The sequence below is a fragment of the Xiphophorus couchianus genome, chromosome 22 (genome assembly GCF_001444195.1).
Source record: "Xiphophorus couchianus chromosome 22, X_couchianus-1.0, whole genome shotgun sequence".
NCBI lineage: Eukaryota > Metazoa > Chordata > Actinopteri > Cyprinodontiformes > Poeciliidae > Xiphophorus > Xiphophorus couchianus.
The window spans coordinates 9,430,382-9,456,667 of NC_040249.1; the positions used below are offsets into that span (position 1 = coordinate 9,430,382).

The following is a 26,286-nucleotide window of genomic DNA, read 5'->3' on the forward strand; positions in this document are numbered from 1 at the left end:
GGAAAAAAAAATCACAAAACCTTTCAATAACATACTGATGCACTGATTCGACATCCACACCCATAAATATCCCTCCAAACTTCTTGAAACCAGACTGCTGGCATGATTATGTTTGTATCTGCAGGGATTATTTTGCTTTGTGATTAGCTACATAAATCTTCGTACGCAAGTGTGGGTGTGAGTGATAATGATGTGCAAGCATATGTCTGGGTATACCCAAGAAATTTCTATCCTTCGCCCTCTTCTGTGTGTGTGTGAGAGTGTATTACAGAAAAACAGTGACTAATGTTTGCCCGGCCATCTTTTCTAAGATGATCTGCCCCTGAGGCATTCGAGGGGGCACAGCATTTTTCTTCTCTTTGTGTCCAGGCACTTGGAGAAGCTGCGGAGACCCCACATGGACGCTTCGTTTGTGCACGGCAACATGAACTCTGTGACGCCCACAGTCTCGTGTGCAGTCAGAGCATCTATCTCCGGGTGCCGTGAGGTCAACTGGCTGTCCATTACCTGACCCGCAAAATCCATGGGAGATGACCCATGAAAGCGCTCGGACAACAGATGCAGAAACTGGTAATACAGCATTACTCACTCTGTGTAAACATGGAAATACTCTGGTGTGGAGGCAACGCTCCAGGCAGATGATGCTGATATAGTCATGGTGACGATATAACGACCCTCTTAGGCGTCAATGTTATATTATAAGATCAAAGACATGTTAATGAAAACCCTGATTGATGATGGACCGTATAATTTTGTCCTAATGCACAAATCCCCTTCTTTTTCTGAATAGGGTGTCACTCACATATTTTCCATTCATATGGACTGGGTGATAAAAGGTGACACTTAATTTACCACCACTAGAATGGACACAGTGTCTGCTGCATACATAATTAATCCATGACTGTTCTTTTTTATTGATTAAGGACAACCTTTGTGTTAGTCTGTCTTTCAGTACTGTTTGTTTTCAACTTCTTATAATAACGCAACAATGATCCTAATAAGAGCCAGAAAAGCAGGACTTCAGTGGGCTATCTGGAGCCTCACATGTCAGGTGAGGGTTTATTCATTCTTACACACTCCTTGAGCTTTTCCATCATTCCTTTTCCTTCCACTTTGCAAATATGTACAACTTTGTGTATGGATTATCATTAAAAAAATACATAGAACTTAGAGGTTGTAACATAACCATGCATAAAATGCTCAAACGTTCATGACAGCACTGCACAATCACCTGTAATGGTGGTATTCTTCCCACAAAGTTACAGCAAAAATAATATTGTAAAAGAAAATGGCAAACAAATCCTTGCTCCATGTATTCCAGTAACAAGCACTTGTCTTGTGACATGAACAGGAGGATTTTAGGGGAAATGCAAAGCAGTAGACAAGGGTGAAAATCTGTTGAACTTCACCAGCAAAGTGAAGATCTGTTCACTCTATTTTTAACTCTGAATCTTAATGAAACATCCGTCTCGCACCCTTGAGCCCTCCCTGCTTTTCCTCAATGAATTCATTCACTGGCAACAGATTTAGTTGGAGGGATGAAAAATGGTGCATAGACTCCTGTTCAGTTATTAATATTGCAGTGAATGTGAGAATGATGATCAGTGGGTGAAGTCAGAGAGATACTGTTACAAAATTGTTGTCACACATAAAAAAAATGCATTAATTTCACATTAAACATTAATTTCATGTTTCGTTGATGTTTACATTGGATTTTCAGTTTTGCAACAAGATAATCTGCTTTGTTTTAAACTTGCTTAACATTAAGTTTGCAATATATGGAAAATGAAATGGGGACTATGGATGGACAAAAAAGGAAGATGATCCATCGACAAATTATTCTCACTGAGGAAATCCTCATAATTTCTTATAATTGCTTGAGTCTGGGCTACAGTAACTTATCAAACTCTATTACTGTTTTTTAGTAGGTCAAAACAGAACATTAAAGACAAAATGTCATCATATCTTAGAGCTAGAAACCATGAAAATTGAAAATGTTTGAATCATACATTATATTATGCCCTGCGACAGACTGGCGACCTGTCCAGGGTGAACCCCGCCTCTCGCCCGGAACGTGGCTGGAGATGGGCACCAGCAACCCTCCCGACCCCATTAGGGACAAGGGTGAACAGAAAATGGATGGATGGATGGATGGATACATTATATTAACCACTAATTGGGTTTTTAATTATTTTTGCAAAATGAAGAAGTCATTTTAAGTTGCATGCTTAAAGCTTAAAGCACTTCCAAATATGTCCAGTTATCTCTTATCTTTTAAAACAAATTTGCAAACATTTCTATAGTTCTGCTTATTTCTGTCAAGATGGGATCCTGAGTGTACATTAATGAGAAATAACATGAACTTTTTGGATTTTAGCAAATGGCTGCAATGAAACAAGAGTGAACAATTTAAAGGGGTATGAATACTTTCTGTATATGTGTTACTTTAGCACATGGTTCATTGGAAATGGATTTTACTGTGAAGCCAGTGAAGTGGAAGCTAAGGGCCAGACGCACCTGCATGTTTTGATGACATGCTAAGCTCACAGCGTCTTATAGTGGCTCTGGCATGACAGAGGATTTAAGGTGTCTTGTCTAAACGTAGATCTTTTCCCCAATCAACTTGCGAAAATACCGGCAATTTCCAGATAGCAACCTTGGGTCAACATAACCTTAGATTTAACAGAAGCAAACATTCGAAGCTAAGGGATGATGGCACAACTTCATCTAGGACAAATATGGTCCACAGGTAAACCATCAAGTTGACTGCTAGTGTTGTTTGTGAGCATAAACGTTATCAGGTTGAAAAATGTGTTTTTTATAGAGCTTTTAGGCTTTGTTGTCACTGGTTGCGATAAGATATCTACTGATATTCTCAGATTCCCTAAAATAAATTGTCCTCCTTCAAAACAATAATTTTGTGTCCTTTACCTGAATAACTATCTTCAGTTCCAGTATTTTTCTCTGTCTGATTTATAAGGAAAGCGTTTTTCCGCAGCTGCCGTTGTATATTAGTATTTTGACTTTACTGCCAACCTACAAGTGTGTAGCGTTAGCTTCAAATGACTGGGCCAAGCATGGTTTGAAGGAGCTAACTGCAGAAGAACTTATGGTTGAAGTGAGATAAATGTTTCCTCAGAGATCTGTTTTTGCACTATAGTGAAGATAATCCCTCACCAGTAAAGAAAACTGAGACTAGCATAATCAGTGCATGGTTTCCTAATATAAACCAAGCTACTTTCAGGTCAAAATTGTTAGGAGGATTGTGCTGACTCATTCCTGTGCACATAAAAGCAACAGTATTTGTCAGAATTAAAGCAGAAATTACAACATCTAGCTGAGTGCTGCCACAAATTGCACATTTCAAATGAAAGATTACATCCCAAATAATTTTTCCCAACTGTTATGAATTACAGATAGACTGGGCTAACTACATATAACTTTTAAATCTCTGTATAAGGTGCCAGTTTGCTAGGTGTCCCACAAAGGTTTCACCTTACTATTTCCTTCTCACTGTATTCATGACGATGCAAATGTTCATTTTATGGACTCAAACTGGGTCTGGGAAGTTTACTTTAGCTGGTTTCATTGCATTATGCATTAAGTCCCACGTTTGTGCTAGAAACATACAGTCTCATCCCCCTCCACCTCCAGAATTATGATATGATTAGCTGAATTTATCCCTCAAAATGAAACTCTGCTTAGGGCCCAATATAATCTTTGACTGTCGCAGTTATTGAAGCTTAGAGCTTTTTGTGGACAAACTATTCCATAATTTTAGAGAGGTTGAAACTTGTAAACTTTTAGCAAAATGTCTTTAAATAGACTGATAAAAAAAAACAATTGCATGTACATTTGTCATATAGAGAAATTAGTACTTTCGCTTCACTGATTTCTGTTTACAAATAGGCTTAAACCCAGTTTTATGTTTGGTGACGCGAGAGCGGAACAATTGATTTTAGCTTTTTTTTTTTTTTTTTTTTTTTTTTTTTTTTTTTGCAATCGGGAGGGTCAGGGAGGTGATGTGCGCGCTATTGTAGCCCAAAAGGTATGCGCACATACATGGTAAACGAACACTGCACGGTTGGGCAGCAGCAGCAGGAGTAGGGACGGCGGAGGCGTCTGTGGTTTGGGGTGCTTCCTGCGTGGTGTGTTGGTGAACTACAGGAGTTGTCTCGGCTCTTCAGTCCCAAGTTCGACGGCCTGCTGGGAAGAAGATCTGCTGTAATTGCTTTCTCAATGAAGGCTCAGCAGCAGCAGCAGCAGCAGCTCCCTGGAGACTTGGCGGACAGTCTCCATGAATCGGCCGCTCCTCGGCTTTAAACGCCCGCTTTGCTCTTCTCCTGTGGTACAAACAAGCTGCCGGTAGAAGGGGACTGTCGGAGCATCATATCACCGTGTCGGAGATCAAAGAACGGCTGCGGAGATTGGTGCCGATTTGTCCGAGTTCCTGGGAGTTTCGTTATCTTGGAGAAGTTTAACGCGGATTTCAGCATGAGCGAGCTGGAGGATGACTTTGCCAAGATCCTGCTGCTGAAGGAGGAGAGGATACGGGACCTGGAGCGGCGGCTGGCGGACCGAGAGGACGAGATCCATGAGCTGAAGAGGAAACTGCACAAATGCCAGTCCGTCCTGCCGAGCGCGCAACTTATCGGTCCCCGGACCCGCAGGGCGCAGGGCATCTCCGCTGAGCCCCAGACGCACCAGGACCTATCCAGGCAGACGTTTCGGAAATATCCAAAATCTGACTGGTAAGAGACACTACCCTGCGTCACATGTGCTTCATGCCTGTTACATCTTTTATATTTGAGTTTTTTTCTTTTCCATCCCCACTCATTGGCAAAATCTAATATTTTCCATTAAAGGTTTAAATCAGTATAAAAGCTTTTAACGGTGGTTCAGTGTGAAAATTGATCCAACCTGTTTACAAACAAGTCAGTTTGGAGTTTAGATCCCACTTCAAATCATAATAATAATAAAACTTTTCTAACCCTTATTTATGAAAAATGAGAGCTTTGGAGCTTTGTCATGAATGGACAAGCACTTTCATTCTTAGCGTGAATGACGCAGCTTCTGAAAGAGCTTCCTAATTGATCAGACCCATCACTCCTGTCCCAAAGGACACAGACTGGAGGAAGTGATGTGCATTATTGGCTTTTAGTAGCTGAACGCTGAGGACCCAAAGTGCATGTCTGAGGATATTTAATACTCCATTAGAAAGCGCTTTGTTTGACCATATGCTTACTTCATCACCTTCAGGCGCTCGTTTTAGGTTCACATGGCCTTATTTTGAGGGGTTTCGTGAGCCTGAGGTCATCACCGTTGTTTGCGGCTTACATCACCTTCATTCAGCCTGTCTCTCTGTTGTAATCACAGAAAGAAACGTTCGGCAGTCTTTGTCTTTTAAATCAATCAACATCACAGCTGACTTGTCGTTTTGAGGTCTATCTCACACATAATGCACCCTCAGAAGAAGCATGGCTTTCTTGACACCGTGCCACAGACATTGAGGTTAATTTGATTGAAGCGGCTAGACAATTTCCAAACTTGATTTGCATCAATAAAGAGGATGCAGTTAAAGTCCACATTATGCTCATTAGAAGATAGGATGCTCATTAAAATCTATCTATCTATCTATCTATCTATCTATCTATCTATCTATCTATCTATCTATCTATCTATCTATCTATCTATCTATCTATCTATGTCTATCTGTCTTTCTGTCAACCTGTAACCAGCTTTCTTTAGCCTGAGCTGATGAGTCACAGGTAATGCTCAGATGACTTTCCAGTGAACAAACAGGTTAATTGTGTGTAATGAACATCCTGGATGTATGCAAAGACAATCACTCCTGCTGCGTCTGTAAGGAGGCTGAGCGCTGACACGGGGTCAGAGACGGTGTGTGACCTCCTCCCTCATTCTCCCCCATTAGGAGTCAGGACGTGGCACCGTGGAGCCGGCGGACCGCTCCTGCACGCTTTCTCGGGTTTCAGCAGCATGGAGATACAGATCCTATTTCTATTGATCTGTATAGGAAAAGGGCTGAGCTGGGTGGCTGAAGAGGTGAAATTTAAAGCGCAGAGGAGCTTTGAAGGACAGTAGGAGGGCCTTCTGATGTAGGATTGGATGCAGGGATGCTAAATGGTGTTTAGAGGGCCTGAAGGCAGCTGCACGCTTCCTGACATAGGAAGTCAACTTTGCTGCTTCTGAAGCTTTGTGCCTACTTCAACTGACTGGGATGAAAATGGATTTGAAGTAACATAAAGACAAGGGACCGTTGGATTAATTAAAACACTGAGCTGCTCTATTTGTGGACACGTACAAAGAAGCTAAGCTTTGGGAGAATACGTCCAGACTAACGATTTAACAACACAGGCTGGTGCGCAGCTAGTTGAACAGATGTTCCTCACAGATGCTCCTACAAAAGGCTTTCATTTAAACTCTGATGTCTGGCAACAGCTTTGGAACACTTTATAGTTTGATATCGATGTCCTTTTTTAAGAATTACACATTTCTTTTAAGGAATTCGCTTCTTTTGAACAATGTCTACTTATTAGGCCGACATGTTTTAGTGCAACTGCTAGATGTCCTGAGTCAACACTTCACAAGCAGCATATGCTAACATCTCTCGCTATGCACAGATGGCTTAATTATTTTTATTTTATTGTTTTTTAGTTCATTCATACCAGAGGAAGTCAATATTTTGGAAGGCTATTCTAAAATTCCTAGTTATGCTGTGATTGAATATGGTTGGCATTGTGTCCATAGTTGTTTTGTTTTACACTGTAATACCAGTTTAGACATATATCTCTTTCTTGTTTTCACGTTTCCCCTGATCATAATAGGATGTCAACTTTTTCCTACAAATACTAAATGAAATCCACATACAGAATTATTGTGGCATTCATAATTAATTATTTTTATTTCAAAATCAGTTTTAAGTTTATTTTTAGTTATTTAATTTCATCTAAAGTTTGTATTATTTCATTTTATTTTCCGCCAAAAAATTGAAATCCGTTTCCTTTGTCACTTCTTTAAAGCACCACAAGAGGGCAGCGGCGACCTTTCCCCCCCCCCTGCTTTCTGTCTCCGTTCTGAATTGTTTACATGCAATATGTCAGGAAAAATATGCCTTACTCACACAGGCGTATCCCACTCAGCCAGGGAAATCTCCTTTCCCCTCAGCCTCAGCTTCCTCAGGTCCATACCTGTCAGCTCTCACCTCCCAGCAGTAATTGCTGTTTTTACCCCGAGTAAACCCTCCACCCCCATCCTATCAGATTGTCCTTGGCAGTTTATTCTCTCTCCGAATTTGTCCAGCTCACACGGGGCCGAAATCTTTTTGCAGAGCTCCAGATGACTCATTGGACATGTGGACAGAGACACCAGGAGCGTTCAGAGTGCATGCACCACATTAGATTAGATGAGGTGTGCCGAGGATGCTCCTTTCCTCTTGCTCCCAGCACCTTTTACTTGCTCCAGTTGTCACAACATAATACTTGCAGGGTGGCTACCTGAAGCACAAGTTTCCAAAAATACAATAAATAAATAAATAAATAAATAAAAAACATTATTTGCATGCTTTAATATTCATCACTTGTGTAGTTGAGTTGAGATATTCAGGTTTGGGACCGGTTACAGATATTTAGACACATTCAAGCAAACAAACACAACAGGCAGAAGCAGCTGCTCATTTCTGCACAGTGGCTCATTAAGTTTTCCATCACCTCCAGCTTCCATTAAGGCTCGTCTATTTGTAACTCGGCGGCCTCGGGGCAAGTTGCCGAGGTATGATGACCGAATTGTGGCTTTTTCACTGACTTCATTATTCATGTTAGACAAAGCGCCGCTCTCTCTGGTGTATCAAACTGCACCGTGCCACAGATTCCTGTAGGCGCCCTTCTCGCCATGCGCTCTCTCCGGGTCGCAGCTTGACGCACTCGGGGAGGACGGTCCTCAAATGTCACATCGCCGAGGGAGGCAGAAGGAGAGAGACAGCGGAGGAAACTTATTTGCGCAATTGCGATTTATACATTTTATGGCATAAGAGGGAAAGCCCCAACTACGCCGGTAACCTTTACATGCTCAGCATCTGCCTGGAACCGAGGAATCCTCCCCTCTCTCAGTGGAGACAAGAGCTGCGTCCTCCCAGTCCGTTCATGCCGGATAAAGTTTGCGCGCCGCTTGGCAGAGGAGAGAGGACAAAGACTCGGCTGAACACCGTTTGTATAAACTTGTAGGAAAGTCGCACTGAAATGGGCACACTGCGCGACCTCCAGTACGCGCTCCAGGAGAAGATCGAGGAGCTGCGCCAGAGGGACGCGCTCATCGACGAGCTGGAGCTGGAGCTCGACCAGAAGGACGAGCTCATACAGAGATTGCAGAACGAATTGGACAAATACCGGTCCATCATCAAGCCGGCGACCCAGCAGGTCCACAAGCAGACCGACCTGCAGGAGCAGCAGCGGACCAAGAGGCAGGCGATCTCGGCCGAACCCACCGCCTTCGACATCCAGGATCTCAGCCATGTCACCCTACCTTTCTACGCGAAAAGCCCACAGTAGGTGTCCAGAATCGGCTTATACTCATGAGAATAATCATGCTACAATTTCGCGCTCTCTTTGTGTGCTTTACCATTTTTTTTCGCCCGCCACCTGTGGGATTCTTGTGCGTAATGTTGCGTGAGGCGTAGCAAGTGCTTCACCTGTAGCGCACACAGGAACGAGCATGGTTGGAGGGGGATGTAAACTCATCGCACTCATGCACAAATACATTATATTTGTAACTACTTTACCCAGAAATAGGAAAGTTGAAAGAAAAACGAGAATTCTTTCGTTCTTTCTTTCTTTTTTTCTTTCTTTTTTTGCAGCAAAACGACCAAGTTTTCCATATTAAAACCATACACAGAAAAATGAATTGCCCACGATAGATAATGGCAGCAGCTCTGCTTAATGTACCGCCGTCTGTTTTATACAAATTCTGACTACGTGACAGGCAGTTTAATAGCATCCCTGTTCGTGTTTACTCTAGAGGCCTCATTCTTCTCAAACTCTCAAGCAAACAGTGTCCCCTGCTCCGCTCCAAGAAGAGGTCCGAATACTCCAGCTGTGTGTGTATATGTGTGTGTGTGTGTGTGTGTGGTTTCAGCCAATGTTGAGCTCTGCACTTCCTGGTGGAAGGTGGACAGGAAGAGTCCTCTTCACTCTTCAAGCACACGGCATTTAAATAACTTTTTTTTTGAGCTTTCAATGTGAAACTGGGGGAAAGGGAGAAAATGAGTCACATTTTGGAATAAGACCATGTGTCAGATTCAGAGATGCCTGGGAACAAACCTGTATGGATATAATCAAAACAGATTAAAAATGAAAGGTGTTATTTGTTTGAACACCAAAAATGCTATTAGTCTTTGTCACGCCTGTCAGCTCTGTGCTGGAGAAAACATGAGCCAGACCTTTTCTCTTTGAATTTCTATTTTTATATCCGTATGATTCTGGTTCAGTACTGCAGAAGCAGAAAACACATAAGTGACCACTTCATTATGATAATTACTCATCACCCTGAGCCTTTTATTGTATGAGTGCGCATGTGTATCCATCTGTAAAAATTTACTGAGACGTTTAGAGAGACAATGACTTTGAGCTCGGCTAAATGACCAGAACCTGGAGGATTGTGATGCACGTTGATGGTTTTCTGACTCCTGCGCTCAACTCTTCACTATAATGCCAATTTATCATCTGAGCAATGCAGCTCAATGCTCTGGGTGCCATGTTGCTTGGGTTGAGCAGCACAAGAACAAGGACAAAAAAGAGAAAAAAAAATAAAGTTGTACATTAACAACTTTATTTTTTTTTTTATTTCTTATTGAAACATTTATTCAGTATTTTTTACAGTGTAAGCAAAGAAAGAAAAAAAATGGCAGTATGGCATAGCTAATGAAAATTGTAACTAGTCAGGAATTTCTGATTCAGACCAAAATTAATCATTAATCATTTAGACTGCATTTTAGCCCTCCTAATTTAAGATATAAAATACATGTTTGGTTAATCTGATGTCTGTATGCAGAGTCAGAATAAAATTTGTAAAAAAAAATAAAGAAAATGTGCAGTGCTTGTTTCTTATAATAATGTGCTGAAGAAAAAGAAACCTGTAAGAACTGGTTATTTATTTTAGGAATTTCAAGTTTATTTAGAGACATACTGTTAAGGCTTTACCTGGCTAATTATGTGGGTTTCTTTACTGTGACTCCAGTTTTGACTGGTTTAGATATATTTTTATCCACATAAAAAAATACTGCAGGTCCACTGATCAAGACAATACTTTGAATCTGACAGAAAATGAAGGAATTACTAGATTTCCCTCCTTCATGCATCACAGGATACATTCCTCACCTCTAACAGATTTTTGTGAAAAACAACAACAACAACAAAAAAAAACGTGCATCAAAGCATTTGTTCTTGATTGATTTGTTTATAGATTAAAAAAGGTGGGAGTTCTTAGTTTGGACACATTTGATGTGTAGTTAAAATAAATTCAATTTTTTTAGTCTTTGACCTGCCACTCACCTGTCAGAATGGATCAAGGGAAAACAGGGCGGCTGCGATCTTGGTCAGTTTACATGATGCGTCTCTTATTTTAATAAAATGAAGATAAGAGTTCAGTCAGTCAAAGTGATTGTTTTTGATATTCATGCTGCTGTTGTTTTGCATACGGATTGGCTGTTCTCTTGCTTATGCTTAAAGATTGCTCGTTTCCATCTTTTTTTTAAAGTATAGTTGTAATTTCTTTTGTACAATTTGCTGTCTTTGTGATCATGTCTCTCTTTAAAAAGACAGTGTAATCTCCTCAGCTAAGTATCAATATTACATTTAAATTTTTCTAAGGACTGTTTGTTTGAGAAACTCACTACGGGATCACATAGATTCCAGATTCTACTTTAAATAATTTAGTTTCATTCTTCTGTGTAAGCAACTTTGCTATCATTGATTTTAAAAGTACCAACCTGACAAAATGATAAGCAATTCAAGTGCACCTCTCAAGCAAAAGCAGCGTTTTCATCATGTTTTTGTAGTCCAGTGGTAATGCCTGTTGCATTTGGCTAAATGTTTGTGTTTTTCTTCCACTTTTTACCCACTCCATCTTCTTTATGAGGCCCGTGGAGCATTCTTTACACATACGTTATCCATATATCGCTTTTTGCCTGTCTCATTTCTGTCAGCCTCTCCCGCTCATTTTCCTTTTTTTTTCTTTTTAAAGAGCATAGTTTCTCCTTTTAAGGAAGACTGAACTTGCTCAGCCTAAACTTTACTGGTAGATGAAAGCAAATATGTCATTCTCACAAAGACGAGGGAGGCAGATGTTTTTATAGGGTCTGGTTGGAAGAAGTTTGCTTAACAATGGCTGCAATCAGGACCGCCAGGCTGGAGGTCTCACGGGTGGAAATATAACAGAAACAGGGTCAACAAAACTCGTTTCCAGCCCACTGGAGGTCAAATTAGAAAAAAAGACAGAAAAGGCTTACAGCTGGATCAGGGTAATTCAGTTCACTTCATCGTGAGTCTACAACAGCATGAAATTAAAACTATTGTAAGCATCACCATCTTGGCTTGTGTTATCAGAGCCAAAAAAGCAGTTTTTTTTTTTTTTTTTTTAAAGTTTACTCCCAAAATATTTAATAGGAAGTTTCAAGATTAAATCCAAGCAATCTTCCATGTCTGCCAAGAAAGACAAAGGTTTTAACAAAGATTGAAGAGTGGGAATATAAAACAGCTGCAGCACATCAGTCCTTTCTTATTAAATTTCCTGCAGCTGCATGATCAGACTTTCAAGGGCAAACTTAATGAGTCTTTTGTGATCATCCAGGTACAGTAGTAGTAGTAGTTGCAGTCCTCTACTGTGCTGTGAAAAAGTATTTGCCCCCTTTCAAATTTCTTCGTTTTTGTTTTTAGACTTTAAAGTTTCAGCTCATGATACAAATGTAATACTTTTAAGTACACTAAAGAAACAGTTTTTAGAGACTTGAGGGGGTGCACAATTTAGGATGAATTTTGAAACTAAAAATGCCATGTGGGAGCTCAACTATAAAATAAAAATACATTTCATTCTTAGGAAAAAATATAGTCTAGTAGATGAATGTAACCAAAGAAGAAACGTAAATCAGTTTAGAAGAATATACAGACTTCAAATAAATGCAAATATGTTGCATGAATGTTTGAGACTTGCATTTTGAGGTACAAAAGGAAGTTGCTCTTGAGTACAATTGAGTACAAATTGAGATCTCAAAGTATCTTTGTTGTTTTGACAGTCAATTCATGAAGACTTTAGTCTTGCTGACTGACAACACCTTTAGACCATTTATGTGGCAGCAGTTGGGTACTTGATTGATGAAAGATTTGCAAAAATTGACAAAAAACTCAAACATTAATTTTTATTTATTTATTTGGCATGATATTCTGTTTTGCAACTAAATAAAACCACTAAATTAAAAATTTTGATTGCTCTACATGTCTCAATGGCCTATTGCATTTTTGCATTTGGTGTATTTTAAGGCTATTTAAGAAAATGTTCTGATCATCACTGTTGAAATGTTGTTTCTTGGCCTGATGGGAAAAAGTTGGAGGATTTCAACACTTAAATTCTCAGAATGGACAAGCAGGTTCTTTTTACCTTAAATGTTCAACATGACGAGAAGTGCCTATAAAACACAAGATCATAAACACACGAATGTGCAGAGGAGTTTGTTTTAAAAACACAGACTCGGAGCTTAGGACAGGACTGGGAATAAATCTGGGCACTGCTGATACGGTAGCTTGACGTTCTGTTTGTGTAGCTGCAGGGTTTCTGCCGATGGCTGGTATTTCAGCGAGAGCTGCTTTATAAATGTCTTCCAGGTTGTTTGCCCTTTTAGCTATAAGTGATCCATGATCAGCCGAAACAATGCACACAGAAAGGCCAAAAAGCAAAAAAAAAACAAACCCCCCCCCCCCGAGATGTGGTCCACATTCTTTCATAATTCATACACGCTCTGGATAGGTGGCGTTTATCTAGGTTATTAGGTTAGAAAGGCCTTCTGTCTCCGTAGAAATGGTCTCATCTTTGGATTAACACAGATGCTAATTATTAACCTCATTCATTTAGCCCACATGCTGTCAGAAGCAGCCGTGCGTCGCTCGGCTGAGCGGCTCAAGCGCTGGTGATGACATACTTCAATGAATGAGCGATCCCCGCTCAACCCGTCATCTCTCCCATCTCTCTTCACCTCTTTCAGTCGGAGAGTATCAGACCGGCGTTTCCTTTGAGGTCTTGTGTTTCATTGCACCTGGCCTGCATTCACCTGCTGTCAGTGCGGACATTCTTTATAAAGAAGTATCTCCCCTCGGCAAGATAAGTGCCGTTTAATGTGTACTCTCGGATTTCAGTGATAATTTTCCCTTTCATTACGTGGCTGCCACACATTTACCCTGGTTTCCTTTTAACCTTTCCGACAAAACGTTGCATGTTAGTTATATGGTTTATATTTTCTTCCATTTTTTGCGAATTGGTTGGAGAAAGCTGTTAGAGAAGACTAATTCTTCCTCTGCAGCCTGAAGGCAAATTTGGCTTTCAGCCATGCATCCTGAATATCCACAACTCTTCTACCTTGAGGCTTGGATTTAGCCATTTATTATTTTGTATTTGAAAGGGGTTATAGCAAGTTTTACCTTGAAGTCTAATGAGGGTTTGCTTTTGAAAAGCAGCTGTGCTGTTTGATTTAGACGGTCATTACCTAATGAAAGAAAGCTACATGTTGAGCAGGTCAGTGTCCTTGAGAATATATTAATTAAGCAAAGGTTTTTTGCACTAAATTGTGCTAATTGGATCGTTTTATTGATGGTCATGTGAATCTAGTACAGTGCCTTGCAAAAGTATTCACAAACCTTTAACTTTTTTCTGTTTTGCTACATTGCTACTGCAAAATTTGAATTAATTTCCAAGCGATTGTGTACGATCGCCAAAATATTGTATGTAATTGTAATTGAAAGTAAAGGAGACATGATTTCCACCATGCTTAGCCATCAAAAATCTAAACAGGATGAATGCCTATATGTTTCACACTAGATGAAAACCAATTACCTTAGCTTTTGATCAGATTAGACCAACATCAAACTCATTCATGAACATGGAGAACACTGCATACTGAAAAGCACTCCATATTATCCTAAACACACCATTTTCAGGGTGACGCATGGGAGTGGGAGAATCATGCTTCGTGGATGACTTTGTTTTGGTCTGTTAGATAAAATCCTGGTATGTGTAAGAAAGCTAAAGCCCAATTAATATTTAAGCCACCTCTCAAATGTGTTTTTTTTTTGTTTTAACTTTGTTTTGCTTTGCTTCCAGGTCCAAGGATCTGATCAAAGAAGCCATCTTGGACAATGACTTCATGAAGAACCTGGAGCTGTCTCAGATCCAGGAGATCGTGGACTGCATGTACCCTGTGGAGTATGGGAAGGACAGCTGCATCATTAAGGAAGGCGACGTGGGATCGCTGGTGTATGTCATGGAAGGTAAAATGACACATCTGCAGAAGTAAATCGGGCATCTTGAGTCCCTAATTAGCTTAAGGAAAAAATCTTAAGATTGTGTAGAGGTGTGGAGGAACTCTTAAAAGAACAAACAAAAACAAAAAAACCCTCTTTTTCTCTTTATGTTTCTGCTTGACAAACATAACAAAATAAAATATTCAAGGGCTGTGACACATCCTAATTCACCAATGATTTTTCTGTTTTTATTTTGTATGATGTGCACCCACTGACTTGTTCATTTCCAACATCATTTTGATGTCCATTTTATTTTAAAAGAAGTGTACAATAAGCCTACGGTACATGGAAAAATGAACATAATGTCTATTTTGACTCTGGAAGGGCAGCTTCACCCCATAGTTTCTGACTAGAGGAGCTTCAGTTAAACGCTCATTGAGTCTTTGTCCCTGACAATAGATTTGACCTCAATGAAAAGTGTCTCAGTCAATGTCTGGAAGTTGGGATTGATCATTATTGGAAGGAGAACTTGGCGGATATTAACAGAGATGAAGACATAAAACAAGACTGAGCTCTCATCATCAAAGTTCCTGTTACTCGTTTACCCAAAAGTATTTTACACATTCACCCCTAACACTTTCAAATAAGAATAATATTTGTGAAATATACTTTCTCTAAGCTTTCCCATTGCATAAAGCATATACCATAAATAGCGATTCATATTTAAAAGACCTAACTAAACTCAACTTTGAATATCTGTAGACAGTTAGGAGATGTGTTCTGCGTCTCATAGATGTACATATGTTGGGTGTAAAATCTGCAAACCAACCACATAATAACAGCAAAAGACTTTGAAAAAGTGCTCACAAAAATGAATAAGAAAGCATCAATATCCAGATTAGAATGAGTCTTGATCTAACATGGGTGCAAAGGCTGAAAAGCCACTCAGAGAGGCTATTTTTCCAACAGCAATATAAAAAAACCAGATGTTTACAGCTTGTGAATGCACTCTGGGGGAAAGACTTCAATTCTCTGAGACATGTCCTGTGGTCTGGTGTCCCAAGAAGCCTGCGAACATCCTCCCAGCTGACAGAAATGTCAGGCTTTTGACAAGCATTTTCACTTTTATGCATTTCTACTTGGTTGGTTTTCCTTTTGCATAAATTACGGCATCTGGGATGTAATGGAAGCCCAGGTTGCTTCGACAGCAGCTTTCAGGTCATCTGCTTTATTGGGTCCAGTGTCCTTCATCTTTCTCCTGACAATATCTGTCATACGTTCTCTATAGGATTCAGGTCAGACCAATTAGTTGACCAAACAAGCACAATAACAACATGGTCAGCTTTAGTACCTTTGGCGTTGTGGGCTGACACAAATCCTGCTGTAAAATAAAATCAGCACCTCTTTGCAGCTTGTCAGCAGAAGGAAGCATAAAGTGCTATTAAGTTTCTGGTACGTGGCTGCATTGACTTCAAACAACACAGTGGACCAACACCACCAGATGACATGACACCCTTTTCTGGGGAAACTTCAAGCAATGTTCCTCTCCACTCTTCCTCCAGATTCTGGGACTTTGATGTCCAAATGAAATGCAAAATGTACTTTCATTTCAAAAGAGGACTTTACTTTGGACCACTGAACAACAGTCCAGTTCTTTTTCCCCTTAGCCCTGGTAAGCTGGTGTGCAGGGTTGGTTGGTGCATAGTGGATCTAGATGTTCTGACTCCAGCCTCAGTCACCTCTTTACGAGGCTCGTCCAAACCCTTGAATACATTTTACTTGATAGTTTTCTTAAGACCGCCGTTATCCATGTTGCTTGTGCACCTTTTCCCGTCACACTTTTTCTTTCCACTTAACTTTCTATGAAAATGCTTAAACACAGAGCTCAATGAGCTTCTTTAGCAACAACCTTTCGTGGCTTGACCTCTTTGTGAAGGGGTGTCATTGACTGTGTTCTGGACATTTATCCAGTCAGCTGTCTTCCTCATGACTGAGACACAAGTGAGATGCCTTTCCAAGTATTTTGAGTTAATTTGCTGGTTAGTGTGACACCATGAGTTTACAATATTTCACTTTATTACAATATTTAAAATTTAATTATCTGTAAGTCACAATCATCACAATTATATATAAACAAGCTTGAAATAGTTCCCTTTGTGCATAATGTTCACTTTCTGAAATGGTTGACAAAAATTATTTATTTTCACAATACAATATTATTTTTTTTAGATGTACTTGCAATGTTAAAGTGATTTTTTTTAGCATCTTCAAACATTACTGCTGCTAGGAAACATGGATTGTGGAAAACAAAGTTCTTGCAGCAACTCTTACAGCTACCATACTGCACTGCACTTAAGATAAGATTAGTGTTCTCATGGCTTGTGTCTAGAAGTAGTTTCCCACTGTGTTTGTTTCTGTTCTGTTCCTACACCTCCGTCTACAGGACATTTGGCTGAACAGATGGTGGCTTTGATGGAAGTGGCCCGTAATGATTTTATAATATTTGTACGTTCATTAACAGGTTGCATTTTCTTCCAGAGGGGGCAGAGGACAGCCTGTAGTCTTTTCAGCTGATTTAGCCACTTTCTGTAATCTCTTCTAGTCAGACACTGCACATCCAGTGTGCCACACATTCATTGCGTGTATTAGTACAGTTTCAATTGTTGAGCAGTTGAAGGTCATCTGGTTATTCCTCCTTTGAACCCCCAGTCGGTGAAGGTGCTGCTGAGCTTTCCTCACCACTGCTGTTGTATTTCTAGACTGCAAAATCTTATTGCAATCTAAAACATTGACTGATTATGTGTAGGAAATTGAGAGTCTTAGCAGTTTCTCTTCACTGCTGCCACTGTTCACACAACCACGGCACATCTTGCCAATAAGCTGTTCTAATGAAAGTATTTCAGGGAAGAGTGAGTGTTACTGCACCAGAGTAACAAATCCTGGTCAGAAGTTACAACTGTTACCTGAATGCTGGCAGAAATTCTCTACGCCTTAAATACGTGCAGAACATGTTTTCCTGTGTTGATTGATCAAGTGTCATAGTTCAGGTGTCACTGCATACTTGAACAGTGCACATCCACTTCAGAATCAGCTTACTATTCATAAAGGTCGTAGGTCATCATGCAGAGATTTGGATTTATTCATCTGCTTTCCTGAAACATCTATGAACATTAATCTTTCAAGGTTTCGTCTTCCAGGTCATTCAAATCTTTTTCTTTTTGTGGGAGTTCTTTTAATATTCTGACTGTGCTATGCATCTTATGATTGTTGCTGCTGGTTATAAATTCCAAATCAGTATGCTTTGGAAAGCTTTTAAATACACCCAAACCTCTACAAGTGTCATGTTCCGAGTTTTTCTGTGTATTTATTTATTGTTTTCTGCGTCCGTGAGTCTCTTCGTTGTCCTGTCCTCCCCTTGATTGTTCCCAGGTGTGTCTCATTTCTGTGATTACCCTCCCGTGTATTTAATGCCACCTGTGTGTCTGCGTCTCTGTCGGGTCCTTGTCAATTCAGTGTCTTGCAATTGTTGTATGTTCGTTCAAGTCCTTTGTGTTGTCCAGTCAAGTTACCAGTTGCTACCGGCGTTGAGCCCTGGCTTCTGTTCAGTCGTGCTGCCTGGTTGTTTGTGGACTATTTTGGACTTATTTATCATTAAAACCTTCATTTCTCACGTTACCTGGGTCTGCTGCGTTTGCCTCACCACCTCAACATGACCTCATTCATGACAACAAGCCAGTTAAAACCTGCAAGTGAAAACTTAATTAAGTGTTTATGGGTGATCGAGTGTGGTCTTTCTTTTTTTCTTTAGCATCTTGGAACAAAACAGAATTACATACCATAGTTTGATGTGCTGAAAGTGATGTTTCACCTTTTGATTTGCTTTCCTGGAAGTCAAATTGCTCACTTAAGAAGACATAAAGTAAAGAAATTAGCCCATAGAGTACCACTCAAATGTAATACTAATAAAAACACAGCAATACCGAATGTATTAAGGGACTTTCTGTTACTTAAAGACAAGCTCAAAATGTGATCAAGCACAGAGACACTCAGATAAACCAAAGGAATTGGTTTATTTTGTTGGTTGGTGTGGAGGTAGTGGCATTTAAAGGTTGATATTTTATTTAGGAGAATCAGTCATGACAATTGATTGTTTCATCTGTTGTTGGCCACCTTCTGCTTTGATGCTTGATTGAGACAAACATTGGTGAAAATAGTCTTATTGGAAACCAATGAGAAGCCAGGTAGGTAGGAACTGTTGGTATGCAGACAGCTGCTAGTTAAGCTTATAATGTCATGCTAAAACTATTAACACCCCATTGAACCTTGTTACATTTTCAAATACTAACACAACTACATGAAGATGAAGTGAAATAGTACTCATGTTTTTTTTATTATTACAACAAACAACAAAAAATCTGAAAAGTGTGACCTATTCCCTTCACACATCACCTAATTAATGAATAAATTGCAGTTGTGTTTAATTTAGTTGTCTGGAGGTTGATGGCAACTGGAGTTGATAGCTATAATTGAGGTTGGGGAATCTGTTGACAGCTAAGAACTTTGTACTGCATATACTGTAGCTACCCTTTATGAAAGAGTGGAAAGAAAAAAGTTGTTGCTGTATGAAAGCTTTGCTTCATACAGCATGAAACAAAGCTTATTTGTTTAATGTAATCTGGTCAGGGCTGATGGGGATATGAATGAAACCTAATACAGGGAGGGTCCTGTATTAGGACCCTAATACACCTGTATTAGTGTTGCAACCACAGGAAGTCTGTATTTGCAACATTGTAAAATATGAAAAGCTTCAAGGGGTTTGGATATTTTTCAACGCGGTGTACACACATGTTGATGAGAACGGTGATATTCCTCTCAAAACAAGTAATACTCAGACGGAAACTTAAAAGCGCATTTTATGGTCACTTTGTAGGAGCATGGTTAAAGTTAGATTATTTGCTGAAAATGCATTGCTGTACTTCTGCTCACATTTTAGTCTTGTTTCCTGTACCTCTGGGAAACCGTACATTATCAGCTGACCCCAGAGAGAAGTCAAATATGCAAACAGTTTATGCAAATCCCATGCAAAACCCTTCTGTGGATTGAACACCTGCGACTCGATATGGAATATCGGCAAATGGAAAAGAGCTGGGCGCTATAAAAAAAAAAGAAAAAGAGATGGACTTTTTTTTTCTTTTTATATATTTGGGCTTTCTCTCTAAAAGCCATAAGAAGCAACATCATCGTTAATTACACCTGGGGAAATGTGACTGAAGTCATCAAAAAGAAATGCTTTGCAAATGCAGCCCAAGCATCAATATCAAGCCTTTGGATCTGTAGTCAATGTATTTCAATCTCCCCCCACGATGAGGGAGACGACTGTGGCAGAGGTGACTTGTCATGGTAGGTCACCAATGAACAAGTGTCACACTGGCATGATGAATTGGTTCCTATCGAGCGCAACAAAAAGAGAGAAAAGAATGATTCAAATCTGCAAGGGAAATAATTGTAGAGGGGCTTTGTGGTTTCATCCTGGACAGAGATAGAATACTGAACTGTAACGTAGCTGGAAGTGGGACTTCAAATTCAGCTGTGGTCATTTTCCACTTTATGTTAATTGTTTGGTTAATTGTTTTTCATTTCATAGTCCCCAAGAGTGGATCGAGGATATTTATCTTCAACAAACACTGCCGTCTCTCTTTGACCGCCGTGAGGCTTTTTTTGTCTCTCTCTCTGTCAGGCTTCTTTTTCTCCGTTTTTCCCGTGCGCTCTGCTTGCAGTCTTCACTGTAGCCGTCCCCAGGCTTGCTTTGCATTAAACAAATCCCAAAAAGGCATTCACAGCCCACTGGTCGACTTTGTATCAAGGTCTTCAGAGTCTCTTTTAAATACATGCTGACAGGATGTCTGCCTGTCAAACATGCAGCTGCGTCACCTGAACACTGTACATCATTTTCCTCGCAAATGAAATGAGCAGTGCCAAGGCAGTTGTGTTATTTATTGGCATGATAGCCAATAATATCTGATTATGGAGCTGATGGCCCATTATCTGTCACAGAACATCTACAGCGTGGCTAAATTTAGCCAACAGAGGTACAATAATACTGCTAACATTAGCGGTAAATAAGAGTGCTGTGATTTTTCTATCTTTGTGATCATCTGAATCCAAATCCAATCTTAGTTTATGGGAATACAAGTGCTTTACATGCTTATTGGAACCCTGGGTAAAGATGTGTAAAAATAGGCCATTTTATTGCCAAAACAAACACGGGAAGACAGTCGTTCGGATGACACCTTCTTTAAGGAAGGTCAGTCACAAAAGATTAATAAAGAACCTCACAGTTAACAGAGCGGGATTTTCAAGCAAGCTAATGGAAAATTTAGTGGAAACAAAACATATGGGACAAAAGACCATAGGAGTGTCAGCAACTCCTCATAAGAATATACCATAACTAAAATAAATTAATCTTTCATTACATTAGCTTATTCTCACAGGGAGAATCCAACCTTTAATTTATTTTCATTTAGTAATACAATTTCCTACGGAAAAAAAAATCTTTTACAAAATCATTTGGTGCCATTTATTAAGAACACTTATTTTTAATTAAACACATTGAACTGAACCATTTCTGTTATTTATACTGTACTTTTAAAACTCATCCTTAACTTCCTGATTATCTGGTATATAAACGCCAATGCATCTCAATAAAAGATTAGAATAACTTGTACATTTATATCAACATTTAGCACACATATTTCACACATTTATTATGTTTACTTTGGTTATTATTGCTAACAGAGAAACCCCAAATTAAGTTTCTTAAAAGATTTAAATACTGTGTAACACCAACAAAGGCAAAAAATTCACACACACAAATCTTACGTTATGGCCAACGTGTCCAGCAGATGATCGTTTCCAACGTCCTGAATGAGGATTCATGACACAAGATCTTTGCTGATGATTCTGGCTCTTCTCAGAGTGCTGCCTCTATTATATTTATGGATTTGTGATTTGTCAATGTAGCAGTAAGTGCAACAGTCCTAATGGGACATTTTGATAACTTAATGCTCTCCTCTGCCTAGATCAGGGGTCTCAAACTCCAGTCCTTGAGGGCCAGTGTCCTGCAACTTTTAGATGTGCCTCTGCTGCACCACACCTGAATAGAATAATTAGGTCATTAAGGCTCGGACAACTGATCTACACAAGGAGGAGGTCATTAAGCCATTTCATTCCAGAGTTTTGTACTTGTGGCACATCTAAAAACTGTAGGACAGTGTCCCTCGAGGACTGGAGTTTGAGACCCCTAGCCTAGATGCTTCATGGGATACTAATTTTAATTTCCAGTAGCTCCTGCCCACACAACCAAAAGTAAAACTGGCTTCTTTAGCGACCATTGTATCACCGTGTTAGAGCGGTCAGCAAGTTGGCCTGACCTAAACCCAATAGAGAATCTAGAGTGTGTTGTCAAGAGGAAGGTGAAGAATCTTCACCTCCATTCTTGAATTTCAGATTTACCAAATGCATCAAGTTCAGACAAAACAGTGAAAAAATATCAGTATTCGTTTGTCGCTATGCTAAAGCCGCCTGCTAACCATCAGCTGCTGAAATAAAACTCAGCTGTATTTTGTCTGCATCCATTGGGCCGTTACCAGCATCTGTCCTTTTTAAAATACTGATCACATCTGAGACAAAGGCTCACATTTCCATAGCGAGGAGATTGGTTTTTGATTGGCAATGTCATCCCCAAAGACACATCCAGGTGGCTAATGATGATGATAATGATCAGCATAATCACATCCAATTACTAACAAGTATTTTATGCACAGTAAATCCCCACAATTTCCTTCAAAGCAATTATGCAACTTAATCCAATGAAAGTGTGTTTTCTAAAACAAACCCGTGTACTTCAGAAACACGATGGGTTAGGGCAACAGTTCTAGTATACTCTAGTATACTATGTTGTTGTTTGTCTTCTGCAGCTAATAACTTCAAAAATTAGATTTCTTTAGTGAATAGAATGGGAAGCATATGAAACATAAAAAAAGAATGTGTTTTTGACTTGCAAATATTGCTTATTTAAATTAAATAACAGATTGCTTGCATCTCAGGTAAAGATAATTTATTTGAGAAAAGCTGGCAAAAACCACACTGATTCTAAAAGCACGTTTTTACACTTATTTGTCATTTATAAGTGTAAAAATGTCTGGCCAATCATTTCTGTTTAATTAGTCATAATTTTTGAGAAACTTGTTTTGTTAAAGGACCCCAAAATACCCATTTTGCGTTATCATTCAGATGCTATATGATTTATTTTAAATATTAATAAGATTTCAAATGTCATGCCATTTGAAATCTGATTGTTTGTTGGGCTTTTGGCCCACAACGCAGATTCTCTCCAATGCTTAAAAGTGGGGATAAAGTGTTTTTGTCTCATTCTAGACCCACCTGAAGTGTTTGTTGTTGAAAATTGAATTGTCATTTGATCAAAGCACATAGTTCCACATAAAAGCCTCAGCTGCATTTAGCACACTGGATATATTTATGCCTAATGGCTGTCATAGAAACTTAGTGACTCTAAGATGCCTCTCTTTGCTGATGTTCTCTAACGGTGAGCGCTGAAGATATTGTTTAGCTCCCTCATCATCATCCTCCTCACTTCAGACTCTTTTTATTATTGTACTCACTTATATGGGCAGGCTAATGTGTGAAGTTATTTCTTTGCGACTATTTCCTGAGTGTTTTGAGGATCATCACACATCCACCTTACTTGAATTGCTTGTCCTCTTTTCCATTTTGAAGAATGGCTAAGTTAAGTGGGCCTCTCTGTGAATTGAGAGAAGTTCATAGATTCCAAATGTAAAGTTCCTAAGCACTTGTATTAGCTCAGAAAATAGTAAAAATTAAACAATGCTTCAGTTACATTTACTTCATATGAATTGTTAGATGTGCATAGAGAATTATTGTTTAAGGCAATATTAAAAATGATTTTGTTCAATATTTCTATTTAATTGGGTTTCTTTATCTCTAATTTGATTCTTTTGAACCTTCACTGCTACTATTGTTAAGTTTATGTCCTTTTTATCTAGGAAATTGTAACTTTATTAAATCGATTTTATAATTAAATCATAGTTCAAAGCAGTAAAGTGAATAAAACTTCTATTAATTTATTTTTAAAGATATTTTTTCTTATTGGAAGCTGTAGACTGTCAGCAGGGAGGAGAGAAGAAGCAGTGAAATGTAAACGAAGAGACTTTTCAAAAGAGAAAAAAGAATCAACTCCAAAGCTGAAGTGTTCACGGTACATTGGTAGCTTCTTTGACAGCCTGCTATATTCAGACCAACTGCAGTCAGGTGGACCAATTCACTCAGGTGGAGGTGTTCTGGGAATTCAGTTCTACACTCAGGATTTGACAAGTTCTTGACACAAATTAGATTGAATTCCAATTATTTTATTGACCCACTGCTTGGAAAGACAAATACAGTGTTGTCACAGGGGCCCAGGGGAGGCTTAAGTGGTCTTTTCAATGCTTCAATGTGACAGAGTCGAATGTCAATGCGCTGTTTTAAGGCTTAAGCTGTATGTCTGCTGGCAGTCTTCTCCCTCACTGCTTCAGAGATAAACCACAGAATAACAACGAACAGCAGTGTTTACCAACAGTGGCACCCTGCGTATTTGACTGAGTGAAAGCCTGACATCAATTCTTTAGTTTCCACGCATCACTTATTAAAAATGAGCAACCGCGTTGATTGAAAGCACTTGTTGTTTATATTATTTAATAAACACCAATATTTAATTTACACCTCCCTCCTGGAGTAAAAATAATTTAAAACCTTAGAGTAACTCCATTCTTTCACAGAAGCACAAAATTAAAATTTTAAAAAATTATGTAAAATATACATCATGTGATATATATGTAGTTTAATGACTGGTATAAAATTTAATAAATTGCCATAATAGAAGGAAATGAAATTCAGTACATAAAACTCTTTTGAAATCAATAAAACTCAAGATAGTAATTCAAGAAAACTGCAGATATATTTACCTCAATCTAAGCTTAAATTTAGAATAATTCATCTTATTTGTTGCAACTCAACTAAAACCCAAGTTGAAAAGCCTTTTTTGTCATAAGATCTGAAACATAAATGTTTGGAAGGTGATAAAGTCCACTGGGACTTTAACTGGAACCTTGTTCAAATAAACCTTTAACAGCAATTATTCCAGGTGGGTCCTGGGATGAAACATATCAACATGTGTAAAAGCAGCTGTTTATGTAACGATGTGGGACTGTTTCTTTTCCAAAGAACTTGTGAATCCGTACCATTCCCTCACATCAGTACATGCCAATATGAACTTTTTCCATTTCCAGGATATTTTAAACGTGAATCTGGGCACTCAGCACAAGCAAAAGAAAATCCCTGAAGTTCCCTGTTATTTTATATTTCATACTGAGATTCTGGCTTATTAAAAATTATATACTTTAAGAATTCTTTACACAACTTTACCAGGGGTGCCAATAATTGAGGGGTGTGCTTCAGACCGTGATAATCTCCCTCAGCTTCTACAAGCACCTTATCGCCTTTCTACCACCTTGTCCTCTAATTCACTAGCAGCACTTTGAAAACATGACGTGGAATCAGTTTTCTGTCTGCTATATATACATATTTTATCTCATAATTCCTTAATCTAACAAGCACCTGGAGGTAATACAATTATCATCTTAGTGGAGGACGGATGAGTCCAATAGCATGTGTAAATTGACCAGTTTCCTAAGAAAATTTATGAGACAGCATTATTGTTTCTGCCTGACATTCGGACAGCTGTTTCAGGTTGGAGGACCAGGTTGTGCTGTGGGCTGGAGTTCTCAGAAGGATCCTTTATGTGCCTGGTGTAGCAGGATAAAGGAAGGTAAACCCCTCTGCAGTCTGGAGCTTAGAGATAAAATCACTAGAGGCACCTGTGTGTGACTCCAAAAGTGTGCAAGAACACAATGTGTACAGCAAATTACATGCAGTATGAGTAAAATCCGTTAGACGTTTAACAATACTAGAGTAGCTGCTGCTAATAAACTGTCAAGTAATTTTTTTGTGTGTCATAGTTGCATATTCATAAGGTGGTGTGAAAACTGAAGAATTCGCTTGGTTACAGAAACGTGAGCTCCCAAACACATTGCAGTGCATTGTTGCCTGGCAACTTAACTTATGCAGACTTCGAATGGATGCTGCACTTGCTGTCAAAGTAGCATCTTGGGGCGGATAGACTCTGTAAAGTGAAATGTTGAGGCTCACAAATTTTTGGTTTTATTGGGCCTTCAGAACTCAGCATGTAGCAGACACTGACACGACAGGCGCTGCATTTTACAGCAGCCAATCAAATTAATAATGAACCGCAACGCTCCGCAGGGGCTCAGACTTAAAATGTCTGCTTAAAAGGCATCTTGGATAACTAAATATAAAAATTACTTGGAACTGGAATAGGCTGTATGCCTGATGTTGTCTGATTTTGTTTGAGTTTGTCTTCACTTCTAAAGCAAGAAAGAAGACGTCAATGTCATCTTAAAAATTCAGTGCAGCAAATATTTTTGAGCATTATTAATGTTTTATTTTTGTTAACTTTCTGAGAGAACAAGTGGGGGCTCATCTTGAAAAGTCCTGTGAAAGATTTGAGCGTTAAGAAGTCTTGCCGAGGTCTTCATCAATATCTTCATCAACTTTTTATCTTCATTGATAAAAAACATAAACTCTGACTCTTTGAAGCTAGTCCCTACAATCATCA

At 39.2% G+C, this 26,286-nt stretch overlaps 1 protein-coding gene across 2 annotated transcripts in view; it reads left to right on the plus strand.

Moving 5' to 3' along the window:
- The first annotated feature begins 4,025 nt into the window (after positions 1 to 4,025).
- The window catches only part of LOC114138474 (cGMP-dependent protein kinase 1), a 94,014-nt gene continuing 71,753 nt past the window's right edge, over positions 4,026 to 26,286 (plus strand). Inside the window, exons 1-2 of one of the 2 annotated variants that reach the window (XM_028007760.1) lie at positions 4,026 to 4,751; positions 14,377 to 14,543. In XM_028007760.1, the coding sequence (XP_027863561.1) occupies positions 4,495 to 4,751; positions 14,377 to 14,543 (424 nt within the window). In that variant the 5' untranslated portion in view covers positions 4,026 to 4,494. Of the gene's footprint in view, positions 4,752 to 7,604; positions 8,561 to 14,376; positions 14,544 to 26,286 lie in introns of those variants that run through there. The other variant, XM_028007758.1, reaches the window with a different exon arrangement.